General features: G+C 40.7%; 1 protein-coding gene across 1 annotated transcript; it reads right to left on the minus strand.

Annotated features, from left to right (window-relative positions):
* Nucleotides 1–68: 68 nt before the first annotated feature.
* On the minus strand, nucleotides 69–21,502 carry dpydb (dihydropyrimidine dehydrogenase b). The gene is made up of 26 exons (XM_086042696.1): nucleotides 21,347–21,502; nucleotides 21,162–21,251; nucleotides 18,319–18,429; nucleotides 18,108–18,190; nucleotides 17,833–17,920; nucleotides 16,231–16,392; nucleotides 12,497–12,693; nucleotides 12,033–12,114; nucleotides 9,956–10,043; nucleotides 9,212–9,319; nucleotides 8,968–9,137; nucleotides 8,673–8,883; nucleotides 7,365–7,549; nucleotides 6,517–6,732; nucleotides 6,256–6,420; nucleotides 6,087–6,155; nucleotides 5,918–6,001; nucleotides 5,670–5,790; nucleotides 4,847–4,966; nucleotides 4,372–4,514; nucleotides 4,092–4,146; nucleotides 3,880–4,001; nucleotides 2,754–2,897; nucleotides 2,543–2,605; nucleotides 2,310–2,387; nucleotides 69–848 (listed from the first exon to the last, which is right to left on the minus strand). Exons 2-26 carry the CDS (start codon nucleotides 21,189–21,191, stop codon nucleotides 684–686), a joined length of 3,060 nt encoding a protein of 1,019 aa, XP_085898822.1. The 5' UTR covers nucleotides 21,192–21,251; nucleotides 21,347–21,502; the 3' UTR covers nucleotides 69–683.
* Nucleotides 21,503–24,005: the final 2,503 nt, after the last annotated feature.

The following is a 24,005-nucleotide window of genomic DNA, read 5'->3' on the forward strand; positions in this document are numbered from 1 at the left end:
AGGATAGCATCAAGATCACATCATTGTTAACTGTTGAATGTGTTTAGTGGAATAATGCAGCCAACCACCAGAAGTAGATATTTTATTGATCCGGAAGGAAATTCTGGTACCTGTATATTGTCTATTTAAAAGAATATAATCATACATTCTCATTTCAAAATAAAATACCAATCATTTTTGATCAACATCTTTCATAGACAGATTGTTAATTTTGAAAGTATAATCATTCCAAATGCTGATAATTGTACAAATGCGAAGTTGGCCCACAAAGTACGGATCACAACAGTTAATGCGTGTACAAATTTCAAAATGAAGGTATGATTTTGTTCAGTGAGGTCGTTTCCTATACTGAGGTGTCTCAAACTGCATGCTAAAAAATCCAAACTACATTACAGTGTGACTATGTAACAATCACATGATTTCATTCGGTAATAGTTTTACAGAGACCTGCCAATCAAAGTAAATTTCAGGATACTTGGAATAAAACAAACAAACAAACAAAAGATCTTTAAAACACACAACCCACAAAAGAAGAATATGATATTCAAGTCTGCTGATCAAAAGGTAACAGAATTGGTTTCATGAAGAATAGCACCCTGTTAATCAAATATATATCGGTGTTGTGACAGATTTCAACAATGTGTTTAAGGCCAAACAAGGTAAAGTTTGGTTTGACTTTTGCTTCAGCAAACTGGATTAATTGGCACACCCCTCTTGGGTTGATACGGTGTTGTCCTGTTCACCATTTTGATGCAGTCTATGATTGGGCAGACACTCAGGCATAGAGTACATCCAGTACAGCTGTCAGTTACCAATGGAAGATGGGTCTCTGGGTCAAACGTTATAGCCTGTAAAGGCAATAAGCAAAATGTCATTGAGGCACAGACTAGATCCTAAATGAGATTTATGAAAATACCCATGGTAAAGGGATATTCTCAATGTAAGCATCAGGGACCCTGACAAATAAGTTCAATTCAAAGTCAAATCAGCCAAGCCAACATTAGCGACGTCAAATCATTTTCTACTGCCTACTCTGTTGAGGGTCAAAGGTGAGCTGGAGCCTGTCATAGCTGACAGGCGGGGACATCCTGGACTGGTCGGCAGTCAACCGCACTTGCATTCACGGCAGTGGGCTGTGAGCAAGTCTTCAATTAACATACCAAGAATGTTTTTGAAATGTGGGAGGAAACCAGAGTACTCAAAGAACATCCACATTAACGATGGCAACCTACAAATTGCGCACTGACGTGTATGGCCTGAGGTTCAAACTCCGACCCTCTGAGTGTGAGGCAGATGCCACATGTACCGCTGTGCTGCTCACTTCAGCTACATGTTAAAGGCATACAGCTACGGCGAGAGTCAGGTTAAAGTAAAGGAAGAATACAAAAATATCAATGTATCATTCTTTTTATACTGCTTATCCTCACTTGGGTCACGGGTGAGCTGTAGCATATCTCAGCTGACTTTGACTGAGAGTCAGTTTATACCCCGGATTGGTCATCAGCCAACTAGACTGACATGCAGAGATGGGCATACCGTCCCAGCAAGGGAACGGTCCGTCCATCCACAATCCCGGACAGAGGACGAGAAGTCTTTGAAAAAGACGGACTAAGCAAGGACGGCAGTGGCCTCTATTCATCCCAAACCGGGTCAAGTACCAGCTGACGTGTTGTGTTGGGTTCTTTTAACTCATTCACTGCCAGATATTTTCACGGTCTTGTGTTGGCAGCTAAATGCTTGGTTAAACGGTTGTAAATATTTCAATCCACTCACGATACTCCCAGCCACCCAGTGGATATGCATAGAAAATAAAGAGCTTTAAATAAGGTTTATGAGTGCATGAGGGGGGGGGGGGGGGGCGACGGAATGTAAGGACGGAAGCGCTTTAAAAGGACGAAGGCGGATGGGGTCGGAGGATGACTATTTTTATGAACAAGGACGGAGGGACGAGGACGGACAGGCAAAAAAGCGTAAAGTGCCCATCTCTGTAGACAAGTATTCACACTCTCATTCACACCTATACAATACAATACAATACAATTTTATTTATATAGCGCATTTCATAACAGCTATGAACAATTTAGAGTCTCCGATTAACCAAAGAGGCATCTTTTGGACAGGAAGGAGAAGCATACAAATACCACAAAGAGCTGTGGGTCAGACTTACAAACCACTCGTCCACTATGCTCACAATTCAAAAACAGGATCCAGATAAACCGGTATGTCAATGAGATACATACCTGACCTTGAATCACACAGCAAGCATAAGTACAGTTTACAGTATGTTCCTTATCAGCACAAAGAACTACCTGATAGCCAGAGTCGTTGCAGGTCATGTAACATTTCCCACAGTTGATACACATCTCCTCATCTATCAGAGCCTGAACCTGATGAGTAGGACAAATGAAATATCATAAATTTACAAAAAAAGTAAAGAGAATATTGTTATTTTGCCTTCAATGTAATACAATTACACGTAGCGTTCTTATACTGTAAGTTTTTATCCCAGTCTGAAACAAGTAAGCGATACATCAATTAATACCTGTTCCATGTTGTTTAGCTCTTGATAGGCTCCAATGTGGCGCAAGGCTTTTGCGATCACATCCTGCAAATAAGAGCCAGAAAATAAACGCACTCTCATACAAAACCATGCATTTGAGCGGAGCGTTCATAAAGATTTGTTTTGCTTTTACATTTTAATAGAACAAAACAGACAGCAGATTATATGTAATGTGTAAATGCGCGCACCACACCTTGACAGCTGGAATTGTTTTTTTAGGTGAGTTCATTTTGGTGGCTTCCATCACATCTGCACCGCCAGCTTCTCTAAGCTGTTTCTTATACTGTGCAATGGCCTCTGTCCTCTTCTGAAGGTATGGTCCAAAACTCGGGAGACTCTATACGCACACACACACACACACCCACACACGCACACACACACACAAATAAGCAAATACATCCACAGGATCCAAATAAACTGGCATATTAACGAGATAAGATACCTGACCTTGAATGACAAAGCCAGCATCATAGTACAAGATGTTCTTTATCAACACACAGAAAGAACTACCTGATAGCCAGAGTCGTCAACACGCTTATTAGACCACCTGTCATGAAAACAATGACTGACCATTCACAACACGACCATTTTTTCATTTCACTCTCTCGGTCCCAACATTTTAAAATTTTAAAAGGAATGAGAAATGTCAAACTGAATCCACCCTTTTAATGTCCAAATTTTAGGTTCACTGGACAAAGTCAGAAATTAATCAAATATTTGTATAACATAAGACAACTAAAACATCCTAATCAAGAACTACTAATGCTGTAATATAAAGTGTTACATAATGTTCCTTTGCATTAACAATGAATGTGTATTTAGAATAGAGAATAGAGGATAAAGAATAACTACTAAATACTGGTGTTTTAAACATTATGCATGTACATACGTTTGCACACAAAATACCATGCAGATGTGTATTTTGATGATCATTTCAGCAGTTATGTAATTTATTTTGGTTGCTGCAAAAAAACCCCCAAAAAACCATGAAGTTAAAACGATTGGCTATTTAAAGAGGTTTGTGTTTCTTGGTATACAGTTAACGCCCATACTGAGCACTGTACAGCATTGCACCCTACCTTTGTTCAAGTCACTGGCGAGTTGCACACTGTCCTGACCCTATTTTTGGGGTTACCTGCATCCTGTCTACACACCCGCGAATTGGGGTATAGTGGCATAAAAAAGCTGATTACGTATCTTGTGGCACCCTCATTATTTTTTTTTCTGGAAGGGAGGAGTCTATTTGAAGGTAGACCATTAACTGAGAAACGGTCTACTATTTTAGGACTATTGCTATTACTAGATTTAATATACAGTACCTGTCCAACCAGGTCTTCCAATCTCGGGATGGGTTTTCCCTTCTGGTGTCTCTCTGTTGGAGGAGACTGCCCATCCCAGTCCTCCATGTCAAGGCTTTTCAAGTACAGCAAGGTCTTCAAACCTATGCATACACAAAACACTCACCATGATGCATTCAAAAATCACTGTAAATTTATTAACACATTGCAAATACAGAAATATAGTGACATACCCACACAGTAGTCCTCAATCAAAGTGAAGTCTTGGTTCTGAACAGCACTGCACACCTGTGTATACAGTATACGCTCTTTTGGGTCAAACAAACAATATAACTTGGATGCTATTCAATTAAAATGGATATCATGTGCCGAACTGTAAGGTCGAAAAACCTTGTGACTTATTCCAGCCAACCACCATAAAAAGGCGTAACAATATTGGAAATGTTCTAATGAAATTTTAGGAAAGAAAAGCAAATTGGCACAAACACTGTCCCAATGATATTGTCACCTCACCTGTAACACTGAGGCACCAGCATGAAGAAACTGCAAACCGGTTTCTGCTGAGTCAATTCCCCCAGTGGCCAAAACTGGAAAACCAGGAAGAGCCCTGGCGATGGCAGATACAGCTCTGAGAGCAATTGGTCTGATGGCATTACCTGCACAAATGATAATATCAATACATATGCCAGTGATTCAGTAGTTTCTATTTATGTTGATTCAAAAGCTATTGTTTAGCTTTATTATGGCCCGGTGACGAATTACGTTTAAATTAGGATATGTATATGGAAATTTGAGGCTGATCCAACATTGTAACGGACTGAATTTGAATACTCAAATTATTTCTATTTTTACAACTTTGGCTTGGCTCATGAATTCAACATGGAGTTTTGGAATTGCATTGTTGAAAATATGTCAGATGCTTGTGAGAGCAAATGCAAACTAAAACACGTGACACGTTTGTTGATACGCATACTATATGTGTCTTTACCTGACACCCCTCCATATGTGGTGCGTTTGCCAGCTCCAACACCTGGCCAGGGTGAGCCATCTGCCTTCAGTCCCATCATACCCGAAACTGTGTTTGTGGCTGTAACTCCATCTGCTCCACCTGAATCACACATTTGATGTATACAAGCATTTGATATTGAAAGTATTTGAGTTATGGAGCCTAAAATGATGCAGCCATTAGGGATGTCTCAATATCTGCAATATCGCGTTATTTAAAATTGCCACAATATATCGTCATCGTATCGTGTCACGATATTAATAGCAGCAAATCTGTTTAAAAACCCAAGTTGTTTTTCATTTGTGCAGTACTAGCACCCTCAGGTGGTTAGTTTATTAGTGCAGTTTAATTTGAAGCAATTTTTTACCACCTATAATGGATGGATAGATGTTTAAGAATCGGCAAATAAAGTGAAACTTAACACATTTGAGTTCCTCCACAAATTTTTCCGATTCACAATGTTTGCGTGCATTAACAACTAAGTGTTTCAATATTAGGTGTTTGGTCCTTGTAGGTCCTCTATTTCTTTGTGAATGCTGTTCTTATATAAAAAAAACCCAGAATATTGTCATGTTTTCTTAATATCTTTTTTTTTTTTTACAATATTGTGAACTTTTATACAGTACCGTGAGCTTTTAATATGTCGCCAACCACAATATTGTGATAACTATCGTATCGTGAGGTTCATATCGTGATATTATTGTATTGTGGCATTTGGATATTGTGACATCCCTAGCAACCATATAAAGCACTCTACACAGAGGTCATACAAAAAGTGTACTGGAAAATGAAAATATGTGGATACCTTCATAGGCAGCCCTAGCAATATCGACAATGTTGGTAACATTTGGTGTCAATTTGGCAAAGAATGGGATGGAAGAAGCAGCTCGCACCCAGCGACAAATGTTGCGCACCAGCACAGGGTCCTAATGTATAATATACAGTGTAAATGACCAACTTTTGCAAAAAGGGACACTTGACTTCAGTTATGTGTTTGGATTTGATTGTGTGCGTAGGACAGGAGAGAGAGTGAGAGTGAGAGTGAGAGAGTACCTGCCCACAGGCCAGCCCCATGCCTCGCTCCCCCATCCCATGAGGACAGGACAGGTTCAACTCCAAAGCGTCAGCACCTGATTTCTGAGGAGATATGGCGTACATGTCAACTTTATCACTAAAACAACATATCAGATCTGTAACGTGTATAACGCTTGAGCCATCTTACGACAGCCATCTGAGCTAGTTCTGTCCAGTCTTCCTGGTTGTAACCACACATGATACTGGAGATCACAACCTAATTGACAGACAAATAAAGTATGTTTTTCCAAAATCTATCGCAAAAGAATAGTATAAAGCCCCAAGATGGAATGTAATAAGCAGGAATAAAAACTTACATTTTTGGGAAAATCTTTTTTAAGCTCAGTCACTGACTGACACCAGTAGGCCGCTGTCTTTTCACTGATCAGCTCAATGTTGAGAAATGATCCCTGTCCTGGTCCAAAGACATGACCAGAGGTGGTACCACGTACAATACGGGGAGAAACATTAGTAACCAGGTCCTGCAGAAAGAGGAACAGAATCATCAGCTCACAGCAACAGCTCTCTGCATATAATACGTTGAATAATTCAACATTGTGAAGCAAGTATGCATTTACTTTGTCTAATCCAAATGTCTTGGTCAAGGCAAAACCCCATCCTTGTTCGAAAGCTCTTCGGATCATGGCTGTGCTGGTGGTGGGAGGGGCAGAGGCCAAGCCGAATGGGTTGGGAAACTTGATTCCACAAACCTCGACACTGATGTCCACCTGATCAATAGCACTGTAGAATAGTGGCATTTTTGGAACTGTATCCACTTTTTGGCCATAGAGGGACTGCGGAATGAAAACAGATAGGATCTTTAAAAAAAACCAAAAACATCTATATTATAAATATCTTGTTACATTAGCCCATAGCTTTGCACTTGCTCTCTGCTGCAATTAATTTGTTTTCTTTTGATATTGTTTTTCTCTGACGGTTGCAATTTTAGGATATGTATGACTTTAAACCATAGTTAACACACAAAACACGTATGACAAAAGGTTTAAAAAAAATAATAATAATGAAAAAAAGTATGAAAAAACTCCAGGAGGTGTGATGGAAACTGGTATACATTAGTTCAGTTAGTACAGATACTAATGGTTCTCTGTTGCTTCTCTCTCAAGTTGCAAGTGTGCACTGTAAAGTTGACATTTGTATCCTATCCTTATTTTATTTTTGAAACACACACTTCTAGTGATTTGTATAACTAAAGCACATTTTAGCTGCAAAATAAGAGCTACCATTTAATAACTATAATGAAATCTAACAGTAACAGTTTTAATGGCTAAATAGGCAATTGCTGTGAGGCACTGATTATTCAGTGAAAATTATGTCCATTCGATGATTTAAGAATGAAGATATATACTTTTTCTCTAGTCAGTATTCATTGACGTCTCAAATGTAAGAAAAAAAAGATGCACACTACCTGTATGTATCTATGAATATGCCACGAGGCCTGTTTGCCATCATTCACTGATTCCACTGTGGTGTTTGCCAGTCCAGCAATGTCTCCTCCTGCAAACACCCAAGGCTCACTGGTTTGCATGGTCTCTGTGTTGACCTCAGGAGTACCCCAACGGCTCAGCTTGACTGGAGACATAGCCTCACTCACTGCACACAGAATAAAGATGCATCACATACAAGAAATGAATCATTAAAAAAAGAAGAAAATTATGTAGAAACAGCTTTGTGGATCATGTTGCGAAGGCATTTGAGCAAGGATAGGCAAATGCCGGCCGGCTAGACTCAGAGTAGCCCTCGATTAATTTTTGAAAATTAAAATGTTTGCAGTATGGCAGCAGTTTTAAGTTGTAACAACAGTGTTTACTACTAGACGGAAAATATCACTTAAATGTGACGTCAAGCCAAAAATGTTCTTTGAAAGAATTGTTCTATGCAGCCTCACTAGACAAAAAACTGTATTCTGCTTGATATTGCGTTTGTGGAATATAAGTTAAGCAGTAAAATCCGCCCATTTTTGTACATGTTGCTCTGCTAACAACCAATCATGGCTCAGCTTCAGAAAACAGGTGAGCAGTGATTGGTCATTACCTAACTGTGATGTCATTTTCAGTTGACAGAAAGTGACAAAATGGCCACCTAAGATGGCGAAAAATGGGTGGATTTTGCTGCTTAACTCATATCCCACAAACGCGATATTAATCAGAATGCCATGTTTAGACTACTGGAGGTGCATAGAACATATTATTGCAAAGAATTTTTTGGGGTTGACTTCCACTTTAAGAACGCTAAAGAACTACCAAAGAAAAGGAGTGTTGGTCAGGCAACAAGACTGGACCAAATAAGTTTAAGAAAATGCTGTCTTAATGGTGAAATAGAAAGTAGATCACGTAAGTAAGCACCCACTACAACACACAAGGAACACTTGACATTTTAAAGTGCATGAAGGGTAAATTTATGTCCTCCAAACACATGTATATATTCAATGCTAATAGTGTTACATACGCATATGGTGGCTTAATTTCACAAACAGCTGTTGTGACAGCTCCCATGCTATATTCAGAGTGGACGTATTGGGGACGAACTTTACCTATACTGTACTGTATTTGAGTACTGTATTAAAATATATTAAGATACTCTTATGTATATTGGTTCAATAAAAAGAAGAATTGAACATATTTCATCCTTTTTATTTATTTTAAGTAACACACACGCATTGGCCCTCTCCACCATTAAAGTTGCCCATCCCTGCATTATTGTAGAGTCTGATCACCTGCTGGCTCACTGAGCATGGAACCAAAAGCACTGATGATGTAATCGGCCTTCAACCGCACAACTTGGTCTTCATCTTCCATCCAATTTCCATCCTCGGCCTGCTCAGTGCGACAAAACTGTAATCCAGCGACGTGCCCGTTCTTCATGATGACCTCTCGGGGCGAGAGGAAGGGGAGGAACTCACACTGCTCCTCCTTTGCCAACTCCATCTGACCAAAAACAGTCATTAGTCCCTCTCTCTCTCTCTCTCTCTCTCTGCTTATCCATGTCCATTGCTCCATGCACATCCATACCTCCTCAGGAACAGCCCTAATGTTGGTGAATCCCTTCCTGAAGCAGACAAACACTTTCCTGGCTCCACAGCGGAGGGCAGAGGTTGCACAGTCGAAGGCAGTGTCGCCGGCACCCAGGACAATCACCACTCCTCGTAACTCAGGGAGGGAGGAGCGACACTGGCACATCCCTTGAGGGAGTGAGACAGGGCGATGGGACACTAGTGGACATAGTGAGTGCGTCGACGTGTGTGTACTTCAAAACCTTTCTTGCTTGCTGTGGCCACCATGGGCAGAAAATCTTTGGACGTGAAGAAGCCTTGATTCATGGATAAACCTTGGAAGATTTTTGCTCTGTTGGCCTGAGGAAGACCTAAAATTAACACAGAAACCCATAATTACTTTTGTTTTACTTTTGATCCCGGTAACATTAAAAAGTTCCATTGTATTACTAAGCCATCTCTTATTTCTACTCTCTGAAACAATGCTTAAACTAGCATTGAAATGTACACACAGTGCTATCTATCATTGGCGTAAAGGGATTCAAATTAAATGCATTAAATGTTACCGCAGGTGAATTGGAGCCAATCCGAGCTCATTTCGGGCAACAACTGAGTACACCTGGTCTGGTTGCCAGTCAATTTCAAGACATATCAACAAACAATCCTTTAAATTTACATTCACACCCAAGGACAATTGGGCCTTGAGAGAATGTTTTCTCTAAAGTAAAACATTTTTTAAAAACATCTTTCTGATCATAATTTTGATAATGTCGCTATTCCGGGATAGTACACAATACAGTTTTCTTTAAATAGACTTAACTATAACCTTTATTTTTTTTTTCTGTTTATTTCAAGTTCATGTTAACAAATATTCTGTGCCTTAAAAAGCCTAACTGCAACACAACTTAATTTCCCCCTTTGAAAAATTATGCATTATACATTAATGTTCAAGTTGCTTGGACATCTGGATTTTTCTTCCTGGCTTGTTTAGGTTGAAGAGGACTCACCAATTCCAACGAAGATTGCCTTAAATCCGTCTTCTTTCAGAGAAGTCAGAGTCATACCGTTCATACCAAGACCCTTCTCACACATTACCTGGTATGGATCAGAAAGAGACACCTCTTTAGGAAGCAAAGTGTAGGAAAGACGAAAGTGCTACTGTATGACTATAAACATATAGAGCTGGGCACTTCACAAAAAATTGAGCATCCGTTATTCATCATCCATCTGCAGTCTGTGTACTCTTCCATTGTCTGTCATTCGCCTTTTTTGGGGGGGGAAGAAAATAGTACCCGTCGCTAGGCCAGTCCGCCTCTAATTTTAAACAGCCGTCAAACAAACAAACTTTCACTGGCCCCATATTTTTTTAAAATTCCATTATTTATTTATTTTTCTATTTTGTGTGTGAAAGATAGAGATCATTAAAAACCAATAACAACATTCAGACATAATGCTTTGTTAATTGTCTTTTTAAAGGAGAAGTCAAATGTTCTTTACAATATGTTCTATGCACCCCCACTAGTCTAAACACGGCATTCTGATTAACATTGCATTTGTGGAATATGAATTTATCAGCAAAATCTACCTGTTTTTATCCATCTCAGGCAGGGGGTGGCCATCTTGCCACTTGCTTTCGACTGAAAATGACATCACAGCGCCTAAGGGCTCAGGTAATGACCAATCACGGCTCACCTGTTTTCTGCGTTTGGACATGTGACATTCGCAAGCTGAGCTTTGAGGATGTCATTTTCAATTGACAGCAAGTGACAAAATGGCCACCCTCTGTGTGAGATGGATAAAAATAGGTGCATTTGGCTGCGTAATTCATATTCCACAAATGCAAAATTAATCAGAATACCATATTTAGACTTCTGGAGCTGCATAGAACATATTGTAAATAATTTTTTTGACTTGACCCTTGCATTAATATTCAAGATAAGATTTAAGATGCAAAATATCCATTAAAATTGATGGGTTTTTTTGAGGTTTTTTTTTTTTACTAAAAACTACTTTTTACATTTTTAAAAATTTTATGAATAAAAACACCTAAAACAATGAACACATGAGTATTATCTGGAAGCTGAATTTCTACTGTATCAAAAAATGTAATTTCCAGAGCTGGGCACTTGACCCTTTTTTGCCGGTCTGGCCGTGACCCTCCACCCTTGACCTGGGTACCCTTCCGGCCGCGACCCTCCGGCCATATTCATAAACATTGTTGCCCCCCCCGTTCGAGACACAAGAAGTGCATGAACTCCACCTTGATCTGCTGGTGTCATCCTTGAGTGCTGCGCGCAGCTTGACTATACTCGTGGAAACAAGTTGTTTTGAAACAGTTACGTTCCAAGCCGGGGAACGTCGCTTCAAAAAGACAGCGACAACAATGGATATCGTGCCTGCTACAACCATAAAGGGACCGAGATGACTAGACGATGCATTTAATTTTATTGCAAAAACGATCTGGAAGGTGGCGGCTAAGGGGGAACGTGGGTGAGTAGCTTCTTTTTACACATACGCCGCTGCGAAACTAGTTTGCTTTGCAGCAGCGACGAGCTGCGTGGTGCATTCTCTCCTCCATGTGGGAAACTGTATGTCATCGCAACATGTGATCAGAGCAGCAACAATTCCTGATGTGTGCGTGGCATGTGTTGCAGACCTGTCGCCAACAGCAGAATGCGTTGGTCATGTGAATCAATGCGGCAGTGCTCTCGCCGTTGCGGGAGTAGAAAGAAGCTTAAAAAGAAGCTTTTCACCGAGTAGGCTGAGATGAAATTTGGCCGCCTTGCGAGCACGTCACATGCATGAGGGCATTAGTGAGCCGGATTAAAATCCACTTCCGGTAATGTTTAGTCCAGCCCTTTTTAAAAATTTGTCAGCCCCCACACCCTGCCCCAAAAATGGGCATCCGGCCGGGTTGGAGGGTCCGACCAGTCCAGCCCAGGGACGGACTGCCCAGCTCTGGTAATTTTCAGCAAAACTTTGATGAAGATTTTAGGGATAAGCCTTGGTGGAGCGTTGCGCTCTCCAAATGGTCTTTAATGTATATGCTTATGAAGACAGTAAAACAGTTAGCAGAGGTCATACCTTGACTCCCAGATCCTTCATCAAGTCTATTTCAAACTGGACAACCTCATAAGGAAGCCGGAACTGGGGGATTTCTGCTGTGCTGTATGAAATAACAAAGGTAATTCTTTTCCATTATTTTGTTGATAAATTTCCTGTAATCTGAATGATCAAATACATAAGATATGCTTTTCTCAAAATGTGTACTCTGTTTTGGCAAACATGCTACACGTGTGTGAAAGGATAAAAACGAGGCTGGAAAAAGTAAATCTTAATAGGTAAACCTTTGTTTTAAATTTAGACACTAGTTTGTATGCAGTACTTGATGTGAGATTTGCTAGTAGCTATGGGGACCATACTATGTGCTATATGCTGTCTAAATAAATATTCTGAGAGCAAGACAAGCAAACAACAAACTGCAATGTTCAATAGCACTACTATACATCTTTATAGAAAAACTATAAATATTGGACGAATGACGATACCTTAGCCCTCCAGTGTATTTCTGTTTCTCAAAGATGGTAATGTTATCATATCCGAGGCGGCCAAGAAAAGAGGCACAGCTAATAGATGCAGGGCCACAGCCAATTAGAGCAATGGGCGCGTGGTAAGACTGCGGCATCTCATCAGGTGGTGGTAGCTCAGGATTTCGGATCTGAGGGATGCCCATCTTACTAAACACCTGTGGAGATACACATACATCACATTTCAAGGTTGCCTCCAAATCCATTCATCGATCCAGCCATTCTCTGTACTGCTTATCCTCACAAGAGTGGTGGATTGGATCTAAATCACCATTGAAATTCTCAGTTCACAATGGCAAACAAAGAACAGGTGGTGCTTGATATTTTGAGTCACAGGGGAAACAGTTTATTTTCAACAAATTAGTCAAGGATAAACTAAGAAACTAAACTAACGTAGATTTAAAAAGACAACAGCTGTTGTGTGTGAAATGTGCAACTCTGTATGGGCATTTAACTACATTTCTCTTGACTCTGGGGAAAATTAAGCCATTCCTCTTTTTTTCCTCGAAATGTTTTAAAATGTTTCAATGCCAATGTTGGAGAATGTTAGTTGGATGAGCTGTGGGTGTCTCCATGGATGTTACAACACAAATTAATCAATAATAATGTATATATTAGGGCTGCACAATACATCCATCCATCCATTATCTATATCGCTTATCCTCACAAGGGTCGCGGGGAGTGCTGGAGCCTATCCCAGCTGTCTTTGGGCAGTAGGCAGGGGACACCCTGAATTGGTTGCCAGCCAATTGCAGGACACACAGAGACAAACAAACATCTGCACTCACAATCACACCTAGGGGCGATTTAGAGTGTCCAATTAACCTACCAAGCATGTTTTTGGAATGTGGGAAGAAACTGGAGGACCCAAAGAAAACCCACGCAGGCACGGGGAGAACATGCAAACTCCACACAGGGAGTCCGGGGCTGGGATCGAATCCACGACCTCTGAACTGTGAGGCGGACGTGCTAACCCGTCGACCACCCTTGCACAATACAGTATATCGAAAAAAAAATATTGCCATCAAGATAATGGAACATGTGATATGCGTAACGCAAAGATGTGCGATTAATAGAATTGTATACTTTTACCTGACTTTGACCAATCATGATGCAACTTTAAATACACATAGCCATCCCAATAGGACAGGGGTAGGGAACTCCGGTTCCTTGAGAGCCATATCCTGCCTATTTTGGATCTCTCCGTACTACACCACACCTGAGGCTTCAATAGTATAATCAGCCTCTCCATGAAAGACCTGGCTGGCCTGCCAATAAGATGTTGCTAGAGAATTCCATCTAATTTGGTTGTGCAACACACTCGATTTTTCCATAGTCTCCTGAGACTCACCTGTTTAGGTACCTGCAGGGAGTGAGTAATCCGTTTTGTTCTGGACTTGTGTTTTCACCACAGTTCTTCTTGTGACAAAAATCACCAGTGAGCCAGCCCTCAATTCTCTGGCCAACATAGATCTGCAGACTAGATTGATGCTATCAGTCAAGCCAAAGATGTTGGCTCTGGATGGAAGACTTCTCTCGTGTGTCACTCACTGCACCACCCCTTTGTCTGTTACTCTCCGGTAATTATGAGGTAATTTCAGTCATTTCATCTTCCACTACTGTGCGAGTGCTCGGGCTCCCTTGGTATAAGATCCACAATCCACACATTGAATGGCCAACCTCAGTCATTATCAACTGGAGTCTGTTTAGCCACTCTCACTGTTCGCACTCAACCGTACCTGCCTCTGTATCAGTTCCCCCCTTACCTGTCGACCTTGCCTCTGTTCCCTCCGAGTACCGCAACCTCAGGTTTTCAATAAGAAACCTGCGTTTTTCTCATCCTTCACAGACCTTATGATTGCGCTATTGACTTGCTCACTGGCGCTCCTACCCTTCCACCAAATTGTTTAACCTGTCCACGCCTGAAAGGAGGCCCTGGAGGTTTATGGCAGTTTCAGTTGTCCTTTGTCTTCCCTGATGGGGGCAGGATACTTTTGTTGATAAGGAAAAAACACTTTTCCTCTGTATCGACCACGGAAGTCTGAATGACATTACTGTGAAGAACAAGTATCCCTTCCACTTATTGACTTGGCCCCCTCCACTAAGGAACCATCTTTTCCAAGTTGGACATCCGTAACTCCTACCACTTGGTGAGAAATTAAAGGGCGATGAGATGGATTTCAAGACTCCTCTCGGCCACTTCAATTACCTGGTTATACCTTTTGGGCTCACAAACGCACCAGTTTTTCAGGCTCTCATAAATGATGCTCAACCAGTTTTCCTTGACCCCTGCCCTCACACACATCTCCCAAGGACATGTTCAGCACGTCAGACTGCTGTTGCAGCGACTGTTGAAACAGGATGTACATAAAGGATGATAAGAGCAAGTTTCATGTTTCCTCTGTTAGATTCTAGGGTTTTGTAGCGAAGGGGAAGACCCGACCCTGCCAAGGTTCACGTAATGGTGGCCTACAACTAGAAAGAAACTTCAGAGGTTTCTGGGGTTTGCCAATTTTTATTGGAGGTTTATCCGTGACTATAGCAGAGTAGCTACACCACTAACTAAGAAACTTAGATGCACCCCTGTGCTGTCTTCACCCGTTGGCTATCCAAAGCAGAGACGGACTATGATGTGGGGGAACAGAGAGCTGCTGGGGGTGGTGTTGGCACTTCAAGAATGGAGGAACTAATTGGAGTGGGCTTCTCACCCGTTTGTGGTATGGGCTCACAAATTTGTTTACATCCGCTCCGCCCGTAGGCTTAACTCATGTCAGGCTCGGTGGGTGGGCTCTGTTCCTTGGACGTTCCAACTTCACGCTAACCTACAGGCCCTCCTCCAGAAATGTCAAACCTGTTGCACTATCGTGTCAGTTTTCACCTCCGGATGAAGACTCAGACAATCTTGCCCACCTCCTTGGTGGTAGGAGCAGCCATGGTTGAATATGCCCACAACTCCCTGGTTTGCTCCACTACTTGTCTCCATTCATGGCCTCTAATGGTTTCCGGCCCAGGAGACGGACATTGCAGGTGCATCTCCAGTGTGCCGGCAAAGTTTGGCGTGAAGAAGACGCTGCATTCGCTACATGCGCGCACACTTGCAAACCTTCGCCGCTCAGTGAGATACATGCTTTAGTCTTTTGGGTGCTTGGCAGGTCTCTTTTTGTTTTTGGTTCTTTTCCTCCTGGCAGGTCAGGAATGTGGGTGTAGCTGGCAGCTGACAAGATACACAGGGTAATCAGCCTCTCCATGAAAGACCTGGCCTGCCAGCAAGATGCTGCCCTAGAATTTCGTCTTGTTCAGTAGTGCGAAACACCCCATTTTCCCTAGTGTCCTGAGACTCACCTGTATTCCTGACTCTTGTATAGGTACCTGTAGTGAGTAATCTTTTCGCCACAGTTCTCATTTTTTTCTGGTTATTTTTTTAATAAACTGCCAACCATTCTACCACCTGCCTTTTGGGGTCCAGACTTAACAAATATTTTACACCTACAGCAAATATTTTTTTGATTATTGAGCAGCAAAAAAATGTTTGTATGTGCACCTCTCACTTTTGATCATGCAATGGGATAATTCTCCCCCAAAAAATCCAGTGTTAGGACTATTCAATGTTGTTGCAAAGGCATGAAATTTGCATTGCACAATTCTGTTGCTGAATAAGGCAGCAAAATGTGTTTTTGTTTAGAGTTGTGTTGTACCTCAGTAGCAAACTGCTGCAACCCTCCAATGTTAATGGGACCTTCCTCAGAGGCATACAGGTTGCAGCCCCCAACACACAGCTCCGATGTGGGACAGACCATTCCACAGGTCAGACCAAGAGGGTTGTCAGAGAGGATGGCCCGTGCTGCTCCATAGTAGTTCTGTAGTGAGACATACAGTAAATGCACACATTGGAAAAACTCCCTTTACAATGATCTGAGTCGTGTATACAGTGGAGAGGACTTTGTAAGTTTTACCACTTACAATAACGTACAAAGGTTACAAGTTCACTTGTTTGATCAAAGAAAGGAAGTACTTTTGGTCCCCTACAAACCCGTGACCCCTGACTTTCATAGATTAGCCCTGAATCAAAGCAAATAGTCCTCATCTCACCTAGTTACGTAAAGAAACATGACAAAACACTTTTTTGATATTGTGATTTACTCAAAATATACCAGCTGAACTAGTCTGTTTTTATTTGTAAGTGGATGAACTTACAAAATCAGCAGAGGATAAAATAATTATTCCCCCGAATATATTTCAGTTGATATTAAAGCAGCACTGGGCAAGAAATCGACCATAATGAATTTTTTTCACAACTCTTTTGATGAAACATTGACTTACAAGTACAGTAGTACAGGGACTTCATGCCCTGAGGGGGTCTGTATCGTTTTTACTGGCACAAAGCAATTTTGAGGAGGATGGGCTGTACTCTGGCACACAAAAAAAATACAAATGTCCTGAATTTCTTTACGGCATACTCACTTCCTCCTTTCGCTATAAGGACGACTCATGTTTCCACGACACTACGCGTTGGCACGCATGAGAAATGTGGTTGATTTTTGTCAAAACACTACCGCTTTTGTCCACATGGTACCGCCATAATCAACAAAAACTGACATTTTACCCAGTGTTGCTTTAACAATGTAAGTGGATTCTGACTGAGGGCTCTATTTTCATCTTCAGCGCAAGTCTAGCATGAGGTGTGATCCAAATCTGTGTGGGCCAGACCAAATTTTTGGTATTTTCACAGATGCACAGTTTACACAGTTAAAAATTGACATTTTGCCCCATTGTGGGCATGAATGCAGCCGCTTTGATTCACCACAAATCGAAGCGGCTCCTTTAATACCCTTTAAAATTGGAGCGTGAGAGGTGCACACTCCTTGACATGGGCGAGGGAGAAACTGATGAGACAAAATGTGTGTATAAGGAACTGTAAGCCGACCGTCACGGACAGATGATGTATAGTGCATAATAAAGATGTTCAGGGAAGTCATTTCTACAAAGATTCCTATAGGGTTTGATCCCCGCTGTTATATTTATTAATGAATTTTGACAACATCCACCACACATTTGCAGAGCGCAGAATCTATCTGACGATGCCATGATCAAATTCACCAAAATCATATAAGACAATATGTGCCAATAATTAGATGAGGTTCCAGCAGGTGTAAAGGTTAGGCCACTTTCAGCCACCAAAGGTAAAGGAAACACTCTCAGTATGCCAGAATACCCATCATGGCGCAAAGCGGTCCAATTTTTACAGTCAAGTGCAGCTATGCCATGTCTGAATATAGAGCCCCGAGTGTGTGGAGTACCTTATTAGAGATGCTTGTAATAAACGACTTGATGTCCAAGTTAGTGGGACAGCTCTTTTGACAGGGAGCATCCGCACACTTGAGACACCTAATCAAAGAATTAACACAGTTGACAGCGTAGTTAGGTGGTGCTGTTCATCTGGCCTATTAAAATGCTGAGTTAGCCAAAGCTCTTTCGACATTACATGGAGGAAAATAGACGGTACTGTTAAATGTCACATTCATTAATGTCATTTTGTAACACACCTTCGATGACAGACTTATTTCATTCTTACCTAAGAGCTTCTCGAAGAGCTCCACGTTCACTCAGGGTTGTGTGTTTTATATCATCAAAGTTGTTCTCTAACTTAACACAGGACTGGGAAAAAAAAGAAGATAAAATTACTCAAGAGAAATACATAATCACATAATCAAAGTCATTTTGAGTACTTGTGTATAATTTTGGATTCATCAACATTACATAAAGTCAAACAGAGAAAGACATACATCACAGCCCCTGTCAGGATTACGCTTCCAGTGTTTCTTTTCCTTCTTCTTGTTCGCTGTGGACATGATCTGAGCGTGAGTCTTGACCCTTGGATTCAAAGCCAAGATGCTCTAAAAAGTACATGTCACTCAGTCATAAGGAAACAATCATTCATCTCAGCTCATTCACAGAGAAACTATGTTAATGAAACGTGTTTAGTGTGTTGGTTACATACACTTTCCCCCATCTGGTGTCCTTTAAAATGTAACATTTTATTGCTGCATTGTACATTTTACTAACATACCTGTTATCTCTATTCATGGCAAAACACTGACATTATGGAACATTCTGAGATGTTAGCTTGTTTGACTGGTTAGGGTCGAGTAGATAAGATACTGAAGGGCTCTCGGGTCATTGCACTGAGGTTATGTGGCCGGTTGAGGATATACACATGAAAAGAGGAAAAGGAAAAGAGACATTCTGACATGGTAAAATAAAAAATAAAAAGTGAATGCAGTAGAAGAAAAAAAAACTAATAGTCACATTAGTTAGGGCTCCAGTCAATCTATGTTCGGAGAGGTCCTGCACCTGTACATTATAGTGCATTTTGTTTTTCAGTGGTTTTACTGGAATGAATGTACTTTCTGCCTTCATTTATTTTAGATAACAATTAACATAGTCATTCTAAGTGAAGACTAAACACTGAAGTCATGGACGCAAAAACCTTTTCCCGAGGGCCGCAAACAGAAAAATAGAAAGATGCAAGTGCCAGTTTTTTATTTTTATGTTAACTTACTAAACATGGTAAAACCAATCAATCAATCAATTATACATTGTTGATATAATGTAGTTATCAGAGCTGGGCATTCCGCCTATGTGACGGACCGGTCCGTCTATCCACCTATGACAGACACCCATTTTGTAGGAGATAAACGATAGTCAGAAAACTTAAAAAAATTGACGGACTAAGCATAGCTAAAAGCCCATTTTTTCCATCTAGGTAATTGTCTACCATCTATGTTCATGGTGAGGCTTCAATGGCGGCGGCGAGGCTTCGGTTTCCCGTTGGACGCGGCCGAGGCTTTACTGTAATATCCTAAAAGGAGGCGCATTTAGTCTGGCTGCAGTGAGGCTTGCGTGCCACGGTGAGTCTTTCGTTTCGAATGTCACTCAGCTCTGCTAGGGGAAGTCTGTCGAAGTTGGCAGATGCTAATGGAAGCCCGTTTAAAATGATCAGCAGACCGGCCTATAGGCGATTACTATTTTGTCCGGCCGGACAAAAAGGCGGATAAACGGACGGCGGAAGGATACCCCAGCTGCAGACGGAAGGTGATAGACGGATCGGTAAATTTGAATAAAATGCTCAGCTCCGGCAGTTATTTTGAAAAACTGCTGTATAAAGGCTTTCTGTCAAAGGCAATAAAGGTAATAGTTGAGGATTTTTTTGTTTAGGTTTTGGGGTGGCCTGCTGCCCTGTGTCCCTCTTGAATAGATCCCCCCCACCACTGAGCAGCAGGTGAATCTCCACATTCAGAACTAAAACAAGAACAACCTGAGCAAACTTGAGGACATTAATGTGATATGTTCACAAATCGGAACTTGACACTAAGCAGAAAGTGCAAGAAAATATTTATGGTCCTGCAAAAAAATTACTTTATTCTCCACAGTGTTATGAAGAGAAATGATGTTACCATTTTAGATGTAAATTAATTTGTTCTTTATATCTAGAAAAGATTTGTACTAGTGGTGGTTGTCGTCATTACTCACGTCCCCTCACTTCTAACGCAGCACACCCTAACCACACTTTTTTTTTTTTTTTTTTAAATGAGCATTGCATATCTTGTCAAGTTAGTTTTTTAGTAAATGCCGCAGCCACTAAAAAATGGATGGCGGGCCACACATGGCCCCCAGGCCGTAATTTGGACAGTTTTTAAGCTATACAGTGAAAAGAGACTTCAAATCGCTTCTCTTTCGTCTATAACCACTTCAAATAACAAAGTGTATGTAAAAATATAGAAAAATATTTTATGTTTCTGTTAGTCTTAATGTTTTATCTTGTGTTCTACAAAGTGCTTTGTTACAGTTGCATCTGTTGTGAAAGTGCTATATAAATAAAGTGAGTTGAATACTTAAGTCAATTATTTTCTTTTGGGGGGGGTGTTTCTGTTATTTTAATATGATACTGGAGAATAAAAACAAGATTTTGGGGAAGAAAAGGGTTTTCTATATGTTTGGCACCAGTATCTTGAATAATTGTTGAGTATATGTACACATATAATCAGCATATTTCTTTACTCAAATGTGGCAGCAATTTCAAGAAATAGCCTACGGTAAATGACACCGAAAGGGTCAGATGAGGTTGTACTGTATATCTCTGTACATCTTCACAATCTACTTTTGCAAGTGCATTCCTCAAAAACTGCTTTCCTAACACAGTAGCTAGTCACGTGACTTGACATGCTTACTAAATTACTATGTTTCTTAGATGACAATCATAGAACACATTGCTTATCTTAAAATACACAATTTGTTCACTCTAAGTATTACTACAACTTGAATGGACTAAAAAACTACATTCTCATGGGTTTATACATAAAACACACAAATATTGAAGGAAAACTGGCTCCACCTCAGGAAATTAGGGACAGTTACTTATTTATAAAATATTTTACCCATATGCATTTAGAATTAGAAAATGAGTAAACAAATTGTTAGATTGAGAACACTGAATTTAAATGTTATAGACTGAGCACAACTCTGTAAGCAGTATTCGTCGTGGTCTTGTTGTTGTCGCTTGTACCAGGCTGTGCATGCTTGTTTTATTTAAGTCAGGTCATAACAAGCAGAAAACACAAGAAATTACCTCAATATCTGGAAGATCTTTACTGAGCATGATGGCTCTGTGTCAGCAGCACCAACGATTTCCTGTAGTTTCAAACTGCTCCTGATGATTCTGTAAATTGGAGAGGTCAAAAAACCTTATCAGCGTCCTGTTACACAATATCCATTAGATGCCTTTTCACCACTAAACTTGGCTGTTTGGATTACCGTATGAATCTTATTGGACTCTTCAGGGCTCAAAGTTTAGCACCGCTGCGCATCGGTCGGATTCAAATGTGCACTGCACGAACGCTCCGGTAGATTAAACAATAACCGTAGCAGACTGTCGGTTCCAAACTCCACTTCCACTAAGATCCTTATCTTATATATTTTACCATTGTTTTGGACTCACTCTCAATCATTAAAACAACAATTTGAACCAGAAGGACCAGCAGAGCTCGATAATCTGTATGCATTTTAAGATTACACAATCTCCCAAACAACGTGGGAAATGTGTTAAACTCCGATGGGGCCATGATTAAAGTTTTGGCGATAATTCTATAAACACACCACTTCTCACCAAAAGACCACCATACCTCTAAAGTGAAGCATGGTGGTGGCAGCATCGTGCTTTGGGGCTGTTTTACTTCAACTGGACCCAGGGCTCTAAGGTGGAGGAAATCGTGAATAGTTTGAAATAGCAACACAAAAATGACAGGCTTCTATTATAAATTAAATAAATAAATAAATACATAAATAAATAGCCTCCTAGAACATCTGGAATGTACTAGCGTTTTTCAGACGCACTTTAACGTGCTGACTCCCATTTAACATGAGTTTGAGTGATTAATTCTAAACACTAACAGCCAAATTCCAGTTATTGGAGGGAGTGCACACTTGTGCAACCACATTATTTAGAGATTAAGTTTTTCCCCCAAATTAGTCGTACATGTTATATAGGTCACACTACTGGTGGAAAAAGTGGAAAATGTTTAGAAATTATATTGGCCTCATTCAACCCTCGCCCAAAAAAATACAAATATTTGAACTGGGGTCAGATTTTTTCCACTGTAGCAAAAGCTGTCTGCTAGTTGTGTAGATACGTATGTTGTTACATTTTTTAAATTAAAAATTAAAACAATGTTATAAGAATTCATGTTAATATTATATACACATCTTAACACAAAAAATGACAACAATGCATCAATGTGCTGACATTATGAGCACTACCCACTGTCACATGAAAGGGATGGTTGGGCCATGTTTTCACTAACTAAGTTCATTTTATAACTTTTTTGATCAGGATAATTAAAGAGTTGTCATTTTCTATTTTATAAATTATTTTGGGAGAAATTAGGAAATAAGTGACTCCATGAATAACGCCTCTTGTTAATGAGGAAAATGGTCGCGCGACGTACGGTTCTATCCTTGTTCGGTCGGTGTCACTGGAAGGACCGATTACAAATTGTACTTTCATTGCTTATAACGTCCAAAAACGGTGATCAATTGGCAGAAAAATTTATGTGGACATCCCTACTTATGCCCACTTCAACATACCAAAAGGATTAACCTCTCCATGGCTGATTTATATGGGAATGAGGAAATGTGGAAGTGAGCAGAGCTACATAGATTTACGCTGGGATGAGCGTGCACTGCTTGTTTGCTAAAAAAAAAAAAAAAAAAAAAGAAAAACCCACTGCTTCTTTGCTGATCACGGTTAGAACGAGCGAGGCATTTAACACCATGAGTCAGGATATTTGCAGACTGAAGTGGGAATGAGTAGATGTGCACATTTATTTGGATGATCGAGGAATGGCCCCAGTTTTTCGACCTACAACACGGCGTCCAATTTGGAACGTAACAGCCGAAATTATGGTGCGTTCCAATGCGACCACACTAAGCTGTGGAGTCGGATGTGAACGTGCAAGACACCCTGTTCGATGAGGTCTTACCTCACTCTGACGAAGCTTCACTCTCGCTGCTGCAAGCGGTGTTGGACAACGCACGCGACTGCTTGGGAGGCAACCCGCGGCATGAAGACGCAGGCTCATGATCACCTCCACACACTGCGTGGACAGTAAGGAGCTAATGTTGTTGTGCTAACGCCTTTTGTTTGAACGGCCTGAAGCTAGTTGTTGCTATTAGCTGTACCGTTATTCTCTGTTAGCCGGGGAGGAAAGGGGGCTGGGGAAATAAAGATCCATGCTTGCCTGATTGCTTGCCAGCTGCCAGTCGCCGTCTGCCTCCTGAGAGTTGACACGAGTTGGGCATAGCTAAATGTCCGAAATATAACCAGTCGGGGTTTGTGTGCGCATTCATACTCTTGTTCGCTTCAGCCTGTGTAAGAGGAGAAGCGATCGCGAAACGGTAATGATCTTGTGGAGGTGATCATGATGAGATCACGTTTATGTCAATAAATCCAAACTATTGTGCACAACACTTTTATACTTTCGCAGGTTCAAGTGGACAAGAGTAGTAATGTGCATGGTAATGTGCAAACCTATTATATAAGTGCCAATGTTAAGCTCATCCAAGTGTCACTTTAAATGTTCCAAGCTGTGACTTTAATGCTTATCAGAGCAAATTACCATCTTCCCTCTACTGTGCAGGAAATGAGAACATGAGGTCACAAGTCATCTCTTTCAGACAGACCTCTCTACACTGGAAAAAAACAATACTTGATTTTTGGTTGCACATGATTAACATGTGTTAAACTAATACTTATGTTTATTTTTGACACAGGAACATTACATAGGTTTACCATATTTTAATCATGTGCAACTGTACATACTCATCCATCCATTATCTATACCGCTTATCCTCACAAGGGTCTGTACATATTCAAATTAAGTAAATTCAAAGGATCTTTCTTTTCAGTGTACTTGTT

This window comes from Filicampus tigris, chromosome 10 (genome assembly GCF_054856515.1).
Source record: "Filicampus tigris isolate MCC_2025a chromosome 10, RoL_Ftig_1.0, whole genome shotgun sequence".
NCBI lineage: Eukaryota > Metazoa > Chordata > Actinopteri > Syngnathiformes > Syngnathidae > Filicampus > Filicampus tigris.

Coding starts and splice junctions, on each gene's coding strand:
- dpydb (XM_086042696.1), bottom strand. CDS start 21,191: ATGCTCAGTAAAGATCTTCCAGATATTGAG. Junction 9,320..9,955: donor GGCAATCTTCGTTGGAATTG/GTGAGTCCTCTT, acceptor TGTTAATTTTAG/GTCTTCCTCAGGCCAACAGA. Junction 2,898..3,879: donor TGGAAGACCTGGTTGGACAG/GTACTGTATATT, acceptor GTGTGCGTATAG/AGTCTCCCGAGTTTTGGACC.